Genomic DNA, 16,666 nt, shown 5'->3' with positions numbered 1-16,666 from the left:
TTAACAGAGAGTGGCACTGATTGCACTTGGTGATATTCCATTATCTGAACTGAAATGAACAGCATTAATATCAAGGCCCCATGATGATGGAACGAGAAAAGGGTTATTTGAAAAGTTTATTTCAAATGATGAATAAGTCAGGAAGATCATTTAATAAATATGTCAAAACTTGCTCACATTGAAAAGAAGCAACGTAGCTTACAGTCATAATTTGATCTATAAAAGTGTTGACAGTTTAAATAGTCTTACAGGCTAATTAATTGTGCTCTAATGACATTATTTTGATGTCATTAAATGTTGACTGTCAATTAGTGCAGTTCAATCTTAATTTCATATTGTTTAATTCAAATTATTCAATATTTAATGCAAAAATAACTATATATACCTTCGTTGTAATCTGCTAGATTTTCTTCCACCTTTAGTAACTATCGTCTTCTGTTCTTGTTTCAGCTAGTGCACATACTAGTGGTAGTAAAATGGATAGCTTTGTTTGTTAAAAATTGCTCTTCATTACAGCATCATTGGTTTCCTAGTAGCTGAATAATCACTTCTGGGATCTAGAAACATACTTGGAATCCTTCCATTCTGATGAACAGTCCAAACTACATATTATCTTTTGCAGTATAACAATTCCCATCGAGTTGTGGCTCTAGATTCTCTTGAATTAAATTATTGCTGATGGAAGCAACTAATATTCAACCATGTTTGTTATAAGGTCATGGTTGGTTACATCTTTGATTTAAGAACAAAAAATTATGGAGATTTAACTCTCAAGGTGCTGCTGTAAGATTGTCCATCTTGGCCTTTTTTACTGTACAAATGCTTGAGATATTACTTTCCAAAGTAGCCATCTAACATTTTTTAATTGTATTTGAAAAATAATTACTTTCAAACCTGAGTGGCTTCAAATCAGTCATTGCAAAATCAATGTTGAATAGTATGGAAAATATTTTAAACTTAAACAAAACATGAGTTCTAATCCTCTAATCTCAAGATGGATCAATTAGTCCAGAGGAAAATTTGTTGTATGGAATGTATTGTAAGGTTTTCTGACATGACAGATGCTGTACAAAGTAACTGTCAAAACCAAGAATGAAGATCAAAATGTGGTGGTGCAAACAAGAAAGATTAGCCTGGTTACTTAGACTTCATTGTTGTGATGAAGTAATAGTATAGGAGAGATTGCTGTCAAGTTTTTCCTCTCATTACTTAGAGGTTTAAGTCACAAGATTTACCCTTGCTGCTTGCCTCTAAATATCTTCAAAATATCAATACCTTTTACTAAGATTGAATGCTGTATGTAATTTTGGGTATCCTAAGTATGGCTTCATTAGTAATTTATGTATCATTACAATAATTTGTTTTAATTTCTAATTAATTGGTCTACAGATTCTTCCCACATTTAATGATCTTTCTGAGCAGATTTACATTGACCAGACTCTGAGTCCCAATCCCATAAACAAGGTTTGAGTGTTGCTGAGAAAAGAGATTTGCTGTCAAAGCTTTTCATCTTGCACTCATCAGGACAGATGCAAGAAAGCAAAATTTCAATGGGGGCAACATTTTATACTGCATGAGAAGAGGGTGCTGATTGGTTGGCAAGTTGACTGTGACTGGTCGAGGCACTGTCATGGAGAATGCACCAGGGATCTATTGTTCTACACACTCTACACTTAATAAAGGCACAATGCCTGGACATGTTCCTTTTGCCTGCAGAGGACGGGCTTCTATATATGGATATATGTAGCTTCTAACAAGTATAAGTGAGCCACATTGTGAGCCTGACTGATAATCCTAAATTGGTTACTGGTGTAATTCTTAGCACACTCGGGATTGTTCAGCAAATACTGTCCAATTGCGGAATCACATCTAATGTTAGACATTATGTTCTGAGTTTTGCAAGCACAGGCTGCTTAATTGTAGTTAGTGCCACGCCAATTGTTTGATACAATCTGCCCATCATTGGGACGCAGGGTCTATATACTTGGCATTGCACTGGCACTGAAATTCATATACCACATTGCTCATTTGTGTGATGGGCAGAACATCTTAATGGTTTGGTGGCAACGTTCTGTTAGTGAAACTTACCACTCTTGTGGCTGCCACATAGTAGCAACGTGAAGTGGCTAGCTTCACCTGTTACTCAAACTTTTATGATATCATAAATGCGTGGCCTGGTGCTTGATTGCTAAAGTTTGACAGCTTGCCCGTTTGCTTGGTTCAGAATCTATTCTGTGCCATCAGTTTCTCCAAAATTTGATTTTATAAACTTTTTATCTGATCACATTCAAAGCTGTCAAATATAACTATGTATTGAGCACTAGAGCAGAATTTTTCAGTTGTTTGTTAGTTACTAATCATTGTTGGTTAACTGTGAAGTTCAATTTTGCATTCATTGAAGAAATTATGCTTTACAGCAGAACTCTTCAATTTTTCTAATCTATCCATTTTATCTTGGTTGCATTTTAATTTTCTGCAGCTGCTGTCATATGCTTATGCTTTGTATGAAATATAATGGGTGTGAATTTAAGAATATTTTCTATTTTGCAGATTGCTCTGGGGATATTTTTCATCTTGGTGGCCCTTTTGTTCGTTATTGCTCTCTTTCTGTCAAAGTAAGTTTATCTCAATTATTTCAGTATCATGCACATCAGCTTCTCTAAGAAAAGAAACAGATAATAACAAGATCAATTATCGTGTTACCTACGTTTTGATAGGTGGGCTTTTCCATCTACAACAGCCTAAAAATGTTTAAACTTTACTGTGAATTGAGATTTGTTTATTTTGTATTGAGTTTGATGGATTATAACTCTGAATTAGAGACTCAGGAAAACATACATTGGCCCAATATTGCTACTATTGATGCAAGTAACTGTTGGAGAGAGCATGACAAATATTCAGCGTTTATAAAATGTTCAATTTCCACTGCATCCCCTTGTCAGTATTGACTATTGAGATTCAAATCTAATTCCTTTGAGGGAGGGAAAAGGACAGATTTGATGCACCTGTGGAGCAAGGAGGGAGAAGGGTAGAGGAGGTAGCTAGTGAAGGAAGAGGGAGAGACACAGATTGCTGAAGAAGGAAAATCCATATCAGCCATCCAGACAGATTGAGAAAAGGATCAGCGAGGCATCAGAGGTGAGAGATCATGTGGATGAGAATTACATCCGGGGGAGGGCATAGGGAATAGGGGAGTTTCTCTAAAGTGGATAACTAAAGGGTAGACGTACAGGGCTAGTCTCTGAGGGGCAACTGGAGCCAGTGGGGAAGTAGGCAGCAAAGGGTTTGTAGCCTGTGGTTGTTTTGCGGTGGTAGAGGGTGCTACTGGGTCAGCATTTGGGGGAGAAGCTGGATGTTGAGACCAAAAATGAGCTAGGTCATTGAGGGTGGGCATGAATTGAAAGTTTGCCTGGTGTAGGGAGCGGTGTTAACACTTTCCAATTTGTCTCCTATCTTGTACATTCCAGCAACCACCCCCCACCATGTTGCCTTCAGGCTTATCTTACCTAGGAGAGACTTAACTCCTGCTCACTTGACCCCATTCCCAAAATACATCAGCCAACCCCCATGCTAATTGGCATTCTGAGTAGTCCCTTCTCTGTAGGTACTGTCATCTTCCATTTCAAAACTGCTAGCAACACATCCATCCTCATAAAAAAACCCACCCACAATTTTTCTGTCCTTTAAACTATCCCTCCATTTCCAACCTACTTTTCTTCTCCAAAGTCTTTGATGCATTATTGTCTCGCAAATTTATGCTGACCTTTCCTTAAAGTCTACGTTTGTGTCTCTTCAATTATGTTTCTGTCCCCATAAGGCCCTAATTAAAACCCCGCTATATGGTATCTCCCTTTGTTTTTCCCAAACACGCTACTATCTTTGATACGGTCAACCATACCCACTACTGATATGTCTCCCCCATTGTCCATGATCAGCGGGACTGCCCTGATTTGGATTCATTTTCATAGCCAATCATAGTCGGAGTTTTTTCAGGAATTGCTTTTCTTCTCATTACCTCTGGAGTCCCCAAGGATCTGCCCTTGGTCCCACCCTCTTCCTCATTTGCATGTTGCCCTTTAGCCACGTCAACCGCAGGCAGCTTTCACAAATATGTAGGTGCAACCCAATTCAATGTTATCACCACCTTTCTTGACCCCTCCACTGCCTCTATGTTGCCAGCCTGCTTGTCCATCATCAAGTGCAGGATGACCCTCAATTTCCTTTAGTTAAACATTGGAATACAAACCAATCGTCTTGGCCTCTGCCACAAACTGTGCATCCTCACACCAATTCCTTCCCCTTCCTCCACCATAAGACATAGGAGCAGAAATTAGGCCATTCGGCCCATCGAGTCTGCTCCGCCATTCAATCATGGCTGATAAGTTTTTCAACCCCATTCTCCCGCCTTCTCCCCGTAACCTTTGATCCCCTTACCAATCAAGAACCTATCTATCTTGGTCTTAAATACACTCAATGACCTGGCCTCCACAGCCTTCTGTGGCAATGAATTCCATAGATTCACCACTCTCTGGCTAAAGAAGTTTCTCCTCATCTCTGTTCTAAAAGGTCTTCCCTTTACTCTGAGGCTGTGCCCTCGGGTCCTAGTCTCTCCTACTAATGGAAACATCTTCTCCACGTCCGCTCTATCCAGGCCTTTCAGTATTCTGTAAGTTTCAATCAGATCTCCCCTCATCCTTCTAAACTCCATCGAGTATAGACCCAGAGTCCTCAAACGTTCCTCATATGTTAAGCCTTTCATTCCTGGGATCGTTCTTGTGAACCTCCCCTGGACCCTCTCCAGGGCCAGCACATCCTTCCTGAGATACGGGGCCCAAAATTGCTCACAATATTCTAAATGTTGTCTGACCAGAGCCTTATAAACCCTCAGCAGCACATCCCTGCTTTTATATTCTAGTCCTCTCGAAATAAATGCCAACATTGCATTTGCCTTCCTAACTACCGACTCAACCCGCAAGTTAACCTTAAGAGAATCCTGGACTAGGACTCCCAAGTCCCTTTGCACTCCAGATTTCTGAATTCTCTCCCCATTTAGAAAATAGTCTATGCCTCTATTCCTACCAAAGTGCATGACCTCACACTTCCCCACGTTGTATTCCATCTGCCACTTCTTTGCCCATTCTCCTAACCTGTCCAAATCCTTCTGCAGCCTCCCCGCCTCCTCAATACTACCTGTCCCTCACCTATCTTTGTATCATCTGCAAACTTAGCCAGAATGCCCTCAGTTCCTTCATCTAGATCATTAATGTATAAAGTGAAAAGTTGTGGTCCCAACACTGACCCCTGCGGAACTCCACTAGTCACTGGCCGCTATCCTGAGAAGGACCCCCTTATCCCCACTCTCTGCCTACTGCCAGACAGCCAATCTTCTATCCATGCTAGTACCTTGCCTCTAACACCATGGGCTCTTATCTTACTGAGCAGCCTCCTGTGCGACACCTTGTCAAAGGTCTTTTGGAAGTCCAAGTAGATAACATCCATTGGCTCTCCTTTGTCTAACCTACTCGTTACCTCCTCAAAGAATTCTAACAGATTTGTCAGGCATGACCTCCCCTTGATGAAACCATGCTGACTTTGCCCTATTTTACCATGCACTTCCAAGAATTCTGAAATCTCATCTTTAATAATGGACTCTAAAATCTTACCAACGATTGAGGTCAGGCTAATCGGCCTATAATTTCCTGTCTTTTGCCTCGCTCCCTTCTTAAATAGGGGGGTTACATTAGCGATTTTCCAGTCCTCTGGGACCCTCCCTGATCCAGTGATTCCTGCAAGATCACCACTAACGCCTCCACTATCTCTTCAGCTATCTCCTTCAGAACTCTGGGGTGTAATCCATCTGGTCCAGGTGATTTATCCACCTTCAGATCTTTCAGTTTTCCTAGCACCTTCTCCTTGGTAATGGCCACCATACTCACCTCTGCCCCCCGACTCTCTTGAATTTTGGGGATGTTACTCGTGTCTTCCTCTGTGAAGACTGACGCAAAGTACCGATTCAGTTCCTCCTTGGGCCTGAAATTCTGGAATTCCCTCCCTAAACCTCGTACTTTCACTTCTCTCCTCCTTTAAGACCCTCCTTAAAAGCAACCTCTTTGACCAAGTTTTTCATCTTGCCTTTTAATATCTCTTCCTTTGGCTAGATGTCAGTTTTTGTCTTGTGTTTCCGTGAAGCGCCTTATGATGTTTTTCTGCTCTAAAGGTGCTATGCTAATGGGAGTCCTAAAGAAGAGTCTGACTGAACTTGAAACATTAACTCTGTTTCTCTCTCCACAGATGCTGCCAGACCTGCTGAGATTTTGCAGCACTTTTTGTTTTATATTATTTATGCAAATGGATGTTGGCTGGGTTTTTCTGGCCCCGCCCGCCAGTGGACTTTTGGCTGGCCCGTGGCAGGTCCCGCCACGGCAGGGCCAGAAAATCCTGGCCGTTGGTTTTGTTGCAGTTCATTAACTGAGTAGAATTAGCTTATTGCCTAAGCACTTCAGTGTACCTTCAGAAGACAGGTGGATCTTCGTAATTTTGATCCGCTAACCACACTCCTATGATAGGCTGTGCGTGCTGGCGAATAGGCAGAACTAATGATTCCCAAGCTCTAGCATTTCTCTTGTAAACTGAATAATTAGTTACGTATACCTATAGTTCATATTGCAAGAGCACTTAGTTTCCTCTAACTACAAAATGTCAATATTTGTTTTTGAACTCCTTGTCAATCTGTTACTTATTTTCTGTAAATGATCGTTTTCATTGTTTAGTTGGAGAGATGTATGTATTTTCGAGACTTCTGTTTATCATGCCTTTTTCTTGTTTTCACAATCTAGTAATGCCTTTATGACATTGTTTAATTCCGAATATGTAACTCTATTACCTGCTATTCAATCCTGCTGCCACCATGACTCCATCCTTTTGCAACAAAAATTAAATTGGTCAGTTTTCAGGCAGTACTTGATAATTTACTAGGGAAGCTATCACAGCCTAAATGTTATCCCATTCTGAAAAAGGGAAATTTAGGTACTTGTTCGGATTTATAAATAGAAATCTACGTGGTAGCAACTAAATACGTTATTGATAATTCTTTCAGGTTGACTTATAGAAGTTCTTGGAAGAAATTCCACCATGTGTGGCTGCTTTCAGATATTAGGAAGGCATTATCTTATCCCTCATCATTTTACAGTTTGCCTATCAATCTTTGCCTTTCAATTAATCAGTAGGAACAGTAAAGGAGCTATGGTTAATTACTGTTTTAAAAAAAAGCAGACGTTTTGGATAATTTTTGTTGCCCCTCCATTAAGTGTTGTTTCACTGACGCATTAGCCTCTCTGAGATGTAGTGTTGTGTGTTCATATACTTGTGCTCTGAATTGTGTTTTCAGGGGTTAAAAAAAAGAGGACTTTCAAACATTTGTAGAGATTTAGAGGTTAATCTGTTCTTCTTCTTTCAAATACCTAACAGCCTGGATAAAGCACTCCATTCAGTGGGTTTTGATTCTGGATTTATAATATTTGAAACTAACTTGGCAAATCCTTTGAATGAGTTGCTGCTTGTTCTACAGACAGTAAGTACAATCATATTACAAGACTGCAAGGTACATTGCACAATAAAATGCTGCAGTAAATACTGATCATTTTCCTGTAACCAGTTATTGACTTATTTCTTTTGGGCTATTAGATCCTTACTAGTTCTCACACTGCTGTTGATTTCAGTAGACGGTCCACCAATGCCTTAGATCCCCTGATGATGATGATGATAATGAAAAATTAAAGCTTAAAGACCTATCTTGGGTTATTTCCTGAAGCTTGGCTTATATTCACACTGTTATTTTCCTTCCCTAGTATACTGGCCTTACATTTATCCACATGAAATCCCATTTTCCAACTTCAGTACACCCCTATAATCTGTTTACATCCCATTGTATTTTGTTTTCATGCTCCCTTTTGTTTAAACCTCCGTTCTTCTCCATTCCTCTTCATTTCTCCACTGCAATGACCTTCTGCAAATTTGAGACAGTTTTCCTTCTGCCTCAGCTCCAAGTCATTTATATAAATCGTAAAGAATAGTGGCCCCAGCACTAATCCAGTGGTACCCCATTTGTGACCTCTTACCACCTCAATGCAGCTAGATCCATAACCACACTTCACTTTCTCTCTAGTTTAGCTAATGTTTACTCCACTTCAGGTTGCACCCCATTTCCATAGTTCACCGTCTTGTTGATCGACCACTTTTATACCAAAATATCAAAAATCCTATTGAAATTGCATCTAGAGTACTGAATAAAATGAATTGACTAATGATCTGAATTAAGCAACACTAATAACCCTGCAAAGTAGAACTCTAGAAATTGAATTAGCCAAGTATTAATTGAGTAGACTCTGCAGTACTTTTGTTGAATTTATGTACCACCGTGATCTTGAACTCCAGTGAATGTGTTAAGCAAAAGCTCCCTCTCATAAGTCCATGCTGACTCCCTCCAATCAGCCAATATCTATCAAGGTAGTCATGAATGGTAGTGGACAATTAACTAACTCACCGGAGGAGGAGGCTCCACAAATATCTCCACATTCAGTGATGGGGGAGCCCAACACATCAGTGCAAAAGATAAGGCTGAAGGATTTGCTACACTCTTCAGCCAGAAGTGCCAAGTGGATGATCCATCTCAGCCTCCTCCGGAGGTCCCCAGCATCACAGTTGTCAGTCTTCAGCCAATTCGATTCAGTCCACATAATATCAAGAAACGGCTGAAGGCACTGGATAGTGCAAAGGCTATGGACCCTGACAATATTCCGGCAATGGTACTGAAGATTTGTGCTGCAGAACTTGCCGTGCCCGTAGCCAAGTTGTTCCAGTACAGCTATAACACTGGCATCTACCCGGCTATGTGGAAAAATGCCCAGTTGTGTCTGGAACACAAAAAGCAGGACAAATCCAACCCAGCCAATTACCACCCCATCAGCCTACTCTTGATCATCAGTAAAGTAATGGAAAGACTGATCACTTGCTTAGCAATAACTGCTCACTGACGCCCAGTTTGGATTCCACAAGAGCCACTCAGCTCCTGACCTCAGTACAGCCTTGGTTCAATCATGGACAAAAGAGCTGAACTTCCGAGGTGAGGTGAGATTAACTGCCCTTGACATCAAGGCCGCATTTGACCGAGTGTGGCACCATGGAGCCCTAGCAAAACTGGAGTCAATGGGAATCAGGGGGAAAACTCTCCACTGGTTGGAGTCATACTTAGCACAAAGGAAGATGGTTGTGGTTGTTGGAGGTCGGCCATCTTAGCTCCAGAACAGTGTCCTCAGCCCAATCATCTTCAGCTGATTCATCAATGACGTTTCTCCCATCATAAGGTCAGAAGTGGGGATGTTCGCTGCTGATTGTACAATGTTCAGCACCATTCGTGACTCCTCAGATACTGAAGCAGTCCATGCCCAAATACAGCAAGACCTGGACAATATGCAGCTTTGGGCTGACAAGCGGCAAGTAACATTCATGCCACAGAAGTGTCAGGCAATGACATCTCTAACAAGAGAGAATCTTAACCATCGCCCCATGACATTCAATGGCATTACCATCGCTGAATCCCCCACTATCAACATCCTGGGGTCACCATTGCCCAGAAATTAAACTTGACTAGCCATGTACATACTGTGGCTATAAGAGCAGGTTCAAGGCTAGGAGTCGAGTGATGAGTAACTCACCACCTGACTCCCCAAAGCCTATCCGCCATCTACAAGGCACAAGTCAAGAATGTGATGGAATACTCTCCACTTGCCTAGATGAGTGCAGCTCCCACAACACTCAAGAAGCTTGACACCATCCAGGACAAAGCATCCCACTTGATTGGCACCACATCCACAAACAATCACTCTCTCCATCACCGACGCACAATAGCAGCAGTGCGTACCATCTACAAGATGCACGGCAGGAATTCACCAAGGCTCCTTAGACAGCACCTTCCAAACCCACGACCGCTGCCATCTAGAAGGACAAGGGCAGCAGATAGATGGGAACACCATCACCTGGAAGTTCACCTCCAAGTCACTCACCATCCTGACTTGGAAATATATCGCCGTTCCTTCACTGTTGCTGGGTCAAAATCCTAGAACTCTCTCCCTAACAGCACTGTGGGTGCACCTGTACCACATGGACTGCAGTGTTTCAAAAAGGCAGCTAACCACCACCTCTCAAAGGGTAATTAGGGATGGGCGAGAAATGCTGGCCCAGCCAGCGTAGCCCACATCCCGTCCATGAATAATAAAAAAAATTACCACGCTTTCAGGTTACGTTCTAAAACTTGGCGAACAGCAGATATTGGAGTCATTGTCCTGTAGTTTACTAAATTTCTTACCCACTTTTAAAAGATTAATGTCGCTAGTTTCCAATCCTTGGTTTTACACCTGTTTCTAATGATTCTTAAAAGCATATGATTGGAAGGATATGATTGACCTTTGCTATCCAATACTCTTAATTCTCTAATTTTAGTGTCTAATGCTACTTTACATTCCTCAGCCTGTCAATGATTGAAAATGAAATAAAACTGAGCCTCAAATGCCTATATCCTATATATTAAAATAAAAACTGAAATATAAGAGTGCTACCATAGATGCCAGGGTATAAGTCAACCATTGAAGCCCTGAAAATCCCTCCCAAAACAGGGATGGCTTTGTACACTGAATGCAAAAGTGAACCACCAGTGTGGGTGGTAGCCATCTTTGTCATTCGCCACATGGGGTCTGCTTTGTGTGGGCATATCTTACTCCTATGCATCTTTGCAGCATAGCCCTGTATTGCCTGCCTGATCCCTTGCAACCAGTTATAAGGTATTGGTAAGTAAAACATGCATTTGTGGGTGTAAGCATGCAGTGAGGCTGACTACCATGCAGCATGTAGTGGCTGAAAAGGAGGGTCGATTTATTTGCCGAAAAATGGTGTGTTATACACAGTGACCTATGGTATTTAAGACCATCTCACCCTGAGTTTCAGAAAGGTTTAAAACATTCAGTAGTTTCTAGATGGTTCATATTCACTATTTTGTAAATACTTTTAGTACTGTAGGGACAGAATTTTCCCGTTGGCATGTGGGGTTCGCGCTTAAAATGACACGCAGTGACGTCGGGCGAGCATCCCGATGTCACCGAATGCGATCACAATATTTCGCTGGGCGGGCACGCAATGATGGCCCTCCAGCTCTCTTGTCCCAACCAGCCCCCTTAAACCAGCTTATATTTCACCCCTTTTCTATTTTTCCTTTGTTCTGTTGAAGAGTCATGCGGACTCGAAACGTTAACTGCGCTCCCTTCCGCAGATGCTGCCAGACCTGCTGAGTTTTTCCAGGTATTTTTGTTTTTGTTTGCCAGTCCTCACATGCTCTGCTGCGTTATGAGCATTCTTCTCCTGAAATGAGAGGCGAGCATTGATTAGTGCAAATTGCACGTGGACACTCCAACCAGAGTGGGACATCTCAGGGCTCCAGTGCTGCCTTCACCCTGCTGCTACCGAACACTCACACAAAGATGCTAGGCCTACTCCCACCCCTTCACCCCCCTCTTGGACACATGCTGCCTACATCACATTAGGCACCACACGGTATATCCTTCATAGCAAGGAGGCCTAAGCATGTGGAGCGCAGCAGAAGGTTCCACGCCACACCACCTTGAAGCTCCCCCACCATGTCATCACCCTGACTTGGACATGTTGTGGACTTCAAACACAGTGCCTACCTAGGTGCAGCTCCTCCAGGTTGCCCCCAAACCAGTCATGTTGTAACACATGCTGCGGGGGCAAAACACATCTCTTCATCACCCTCTCAGACTGACCTCAGCATGGGCAATATCTGCTGGCCCACCCAGCAAAGGACAAATGCCATCAATGATTCAATGCAGTCACTACACTCAGATTTGGGGGGTGGTGCAGCAGTGGGGTGTAAGCTGACTTGTTGGGTTAAATGACCAATGCCAACATGGTACTCACCCTGCCAGAGCGCAGCAAGTCTTTGAAGTGCTTACGACACTGGATCCAGGTGCACCGCACCACGTCGCGGGAGCTCACCACCTCCACCCAGGCACGCTTCGTCATGTGGGGGGACCACCTCCTCCAATCCTGGAGAACTAGCGCCTCCCACCAGGGCAGCAAGACAGTCATCTGAAAAATATGGGACACACTAACCCCCGCCCTTCCCTCCAGCCTGGCCTGTCCCGCTGCCCTACCCTCCAGCCTGACCTGCTCTGCTGGCCTACACTCCGGACTGGCCTGCTGACCAGAAGCCCCCTGGTGAGCCCTTCCACTTGCCATCGTGAGCAGCCTTTGCAAAGGCTGCCAGCGCTTCAAATAAACAGGCTGCCAGGCCACGCTCGGATCCGGCGGATAGTGCACTCCTGCCGCCACCCGCCCACTCCTGCTATCCTCAGGAGTCATGCATTACACTGGGCGGGCCTTAATTGGCCTGCCCACATAAAATGGCGGCGTCGACCCAATTGCAGGTAGTAATCGGGTCCGCGCCTGCCCGCCCACTCTGCACCCCCACCCCCCGCCAACCAACCAGAAAATTCAGTCCTAGGTTCTTTGTGTTTAAAAAAAAAGCCTTATATGTTGAGCTATGCATTCAACTAAGATTGTCCCCCAATTTTGCTTTACCCTTTATTTCCTCCTTGCATTTCTTCTAAGTATTGGTTTTATTTTGGACCATGGGTGGGGACTTTATTTGGGCTATTCACATCATGAAAACCAACGCCATCCTTCTCCTGGGAGGTGGCATTAACTAAGCGGATCTCACTGGATAAGTAATCAAACAGGAACCTCAACTGCTTTTATTTTTGTTCTCCCACCAGGGATGATCAGGCTAACTGTAAGATCTCTCAACTAAAACAAGCACTTCTAGACTAGAAATGGACCCCAAGACCTCCTTGGTCTATTCTTGATACAGTTATTTGAAAATTTACTGCTTAGCCCCCAAGTTCCAGCAAAATTGACATTAAAGAGTAGGAAGTGGAATTGCCAAAATTGAATATCTAAATTGCCCCATACTTGTGAGGACTCTGAATTAAGGTTCAGAAACAGTTATATGCATCTTATTTTAGCATAGCTACACAGAAAGCAAAGTGCTCCTCTGTGCTTTTATAGCACTACTCACCCACACCTACCCTACAGCTCACCACCTTGTTGCAGATTATGACTGAAGTGTGTTTGTAATGATTTGATCACCACATCAGGGTGTATGGGATGGTACTTGGGGGTGGGAGTTTCCTATTACATGACTGTTCAGATTGAGCATGTGAATAAAGATAGATTCATGTTCCTGAATGGCTGAGTTACCTGAATTTTCGCTTTGTAAGTGTTCGGATTACTGGCTCTTCATGAGGCATCGAGTTCTCTTCAATACTTGCTGCTGAAATCTCTTTATTTTTCCTGTAAGGCCAATGTTTTGATTGTAAAAATTAGAAAGTATTTTCCTATTTAGTCACATTTCCACTGCTACAGTGTTTATCTTTGTTGCTGCAGTCTGAAAACTATCCATGCTTCAAATTATTGAAGATAATCATAAACCTACACTGGAATTCCACTTGCAAGTAATTTAATTTAACTTCATAGATATATTTTTCAATGGAATTTCACTTACCAAAGATCCAGCCAATCAAAAGTTTTGTGACAGTCTCAATTAAGGCAAGAATCTAAATTTAGAAACATTAAGTAATATGGATTTTAAATGGCCTGCCACTATTCATAACAACATTGTTATTTTGCTTGTTTTGCTGCAGTTTGATTATAAGTAACTACAGTTACAACTTATTTATTTTTGTAAACACAGAACTCATATTCTTTCTTTTCCTTCCTCTCCAGGTTTTCCCATTGGACTATATTCTAATTGCTATCATCACAATGTACCTAGTCTTCACTTCCATGGCTGGGATCCGAAACATGGGCATCTGGTTTTTCTGGATAAGGGTATTTTCTCTTATTGGCGGTATGGGGTGTGTCTGCACGTGGGTTGAGAAAGAGGGAGGGAAGTATGAAAAGAACAAACTAGGAACCTATCAGTAAATTTCAAAGAATGACTGGTCTTGCTATACTGCCCAATTTATGCCTACAGAGCACTATAAAATCCAGTGTAAGAGCCATGCCTCTTATGTTCTCTCAGTACAAGCAGCTAACGTTTTTTGACAAAATGGTAATTGTGAAATAGTGGAGCATCGTAAACAATGCTGGAAGTCATAATTTTAGGTTTTATGGCCTCTGATTTGCTTTAACAAGGAAGGTAAGGCATTTGTTCAAGGTTGTAACTACAATATCTTCAAGTTGCTTCACCTTCATAAAGATCACCACTACTTCGGCAAATCTTTTCTTAAGCTGGATATTTTCTTAATAAATAAAACTCAAAAAGATGTTGGAGGAAAAGGGAATTTGGTGAAATGAACTAAAACTATTCCTTTTAAAGCTTTGAAAATTGTGTGATTAGTTGCCCAGTTAATGCTATAGTATTAAGCTTACTCAAAAGTTTAAGTCCCTTTATTACTGTACTTAGCCTCAGCCTTTTAGCTCAAAAGTTAATTTTTTTTAAGGAAAGAGCTCAGCGGGCCTGGAATGCCATTATGACATTTTATGGTTAGATTGAAATTGTGAATTCTTCAGTTTGTTTTGGCATTTTATGGAAACATTCCATTTGGTGTATCAATTTGGTTTAACCATTGTTTTAGTTAAGTGCACAAAGTATGTTTTTATATAATCTCAAATGTTTGTGGTGCAGAATAATGTTGAAGAATTCTGTAGTACTGATGGCATTGAGGAACATTTAATGTATAAATAACAAGTAGATATGGTGGTTTGAAAATCTCTCTTTTTCTCATCTCTTGCACATAGCTGTACAAGATTAGACCTGGCCGAACACAGCCTCAAGCTCTTCTTTTTCTTTGCATGATTCTGCTGCTGATGGTTCTACACACGAGCTATATGATTTACAGCCTTGCACCCCAGTACGTTATGTACGGAAGTCAAAAGTATCAAGAGCATGTAAGTATAATTATACGTTCATCCTTTTCATCATTCCAGTTCGACTTGGCTGGTCTTTATGACATCTGTCAGACCACAAGGTAAATGTGGTTGAGGGAGGCCATTTGGTTCATCTACCCAATGAGCAAAAACCTTGCAGTTCCCCATCACAACATCTAATTGAGTGAATCTGAGGTTTTGGTCTCTGCTGCCCTACCCTAAAACAATTCCAAGTGTGATCAGCTAGAGTGAAGTTCCCCCTCACAGTTCTCAGTTGGCCTTTCATCAATGTTAACACATGCCCTGTTGTTCTAATGTTTTAGCTTACCTACCACAGTGCTCTGAATGTTGAGATGTAATGCCAGTTTTTCCCCCAGCCTAATTTTGTAATCCATAGTTGTTGTTTAAAAATTACATTACAAAAAGTGCACACTTAAGCAAAGCAAGACTTGAATAATATTAAAAGCAGTTTTAAAGGTAAAATTCATTTGCAATTTAAATATATTGGATTGCTACAACTGTACTTCTGCATAGGTGTAGCTGTGTGTATAGAGACTTTAAATTGCTGAAATAAAAGCAGCAAATGGTGAAAGCATGCAACTGGTCTATCAATATTTGAAATGGGGGTCAAGCATTTTTGTTAAGTCTTTTCATTAAAACTGGCATAGATATACTGGATAAGTACCTTTTTAGGAGTGATTAAAACAATTTGGGAAGGGAAGAATAACTAAAAGCAAAAAATACCCAAAAAGATTGCAAGATATTAAAACAAAAACAAATTGTTGAATATTTGTCTTTTATTTTGAGCAGTTTTATAAATGACTTGTCTAGCCTGACCATGCCAGTTCTGATTTAACTCCCCACCCAAAGCATTAACTGGTTATCTTCCTCTTTCAGATACTGACTAATCTGATGTGCACTTACAACATTTTCTTGGTTTCTGGTTTTATAATTTTAGTAATTTGGTATTCTCCTAATACAATTTGTTCTTAATGCACATTGTTTTTGAAGTGAATAACTCAAAACACCCCGATAAAATAGTGCTCATTGGAAAAGGAATGTATAGATGATGAATGAATGAATTTGTATGTATTAGATCTGCCGTCAAGCATGACTGAACAACTTTGATCGAAAACAAGCTACAAGAACATTTGTTAGACTTGTGTAAGAGTAATGTGCTGCCTTTCAACATACGTGATAAGATTTGTCCTCATGGTTCACTATGTCCATGCATATATGGGCTGCTGAAGCCACACAAAAGTGATGTACCGTTACACTCTATTTTATCAATAACGCAGCGTGAATTGGCTAAATGGTTGATTGAATTACTATGGCTAGTACTTAGCGAAGTTTCCACGCAAGCAATGAAGGATTTCTTCACCTTTACAGAGACTATATGTGACATGCTTATTGATGGCAACACCTTGCCTATGTACTTGTTCGACATTTCAAACTTATTTACAAAAATGTCACTGAAGGAAGCCATTGACATCTGCGTCACGTTGGCATATCACAGCAATATATACATGCTGCCGGTTTCTGAATCTGTATTCATTGAACTTAGCAACTTTGCAAATTGAGTTCTGTTTTAATGACACCATGTATGCCCAAGAGATGGTGTATCCATAGGTCCAACGCTCACTGACGTTTTAGCTGGTTTTCATGAGAA

General features: G+C 41.4%; 1 protein-coding gene across 1 annotated transcript in view; it reads left to right on the top strand.

The window, feature by feature from the left end:
- Window positions 1-16,666, top strand: part of lmbrd1 (LMBR1 domain containing 1) — a 236,655-nt gene that overhangs the window by 167,764 nt on the left and 52,225 nt on the right. Inside the window, exons 10-13 of the mRNA XM_078541853.1 lie at window positions 2,551-2,615; window positions 7,468-7,570; window positions 13,852-13,956; window positions 14,869-15,018. Coding sequence (XP_078397979.1) covers window positions 2,551-2,615; window positions 7,468-7,570; window positions 13,852-13,956; window positions 14,869-15,018 — 423 coding nt within the window. The remainder of the gene's footprint in view (window positions 1-2,550; window positions 2,616-7,467; window positions 7,571-13,851; window positions 13,957-14,868; window positions 15,019-16,666) is intronic.

This window comes from Cetorhinus maximus, chromosome 5 (assembly GCF_964194155.1).
Source record: "Cetorhinus maximus chromosome 5, sCetMax3.hap1.1, whole genome shotgun sequence".
Lineage (NCBI taxonomy): Eukaryota > Metazoa > Chordata > Chondrichthyes > Lamniformes > Cetorhinidae > Cetorhinus > Cetorhinus maximus.
Note: the sequence above shows the minus strand (reverse complement) of the source record. Positions and strands in the feature narration are given on the sequence as shown.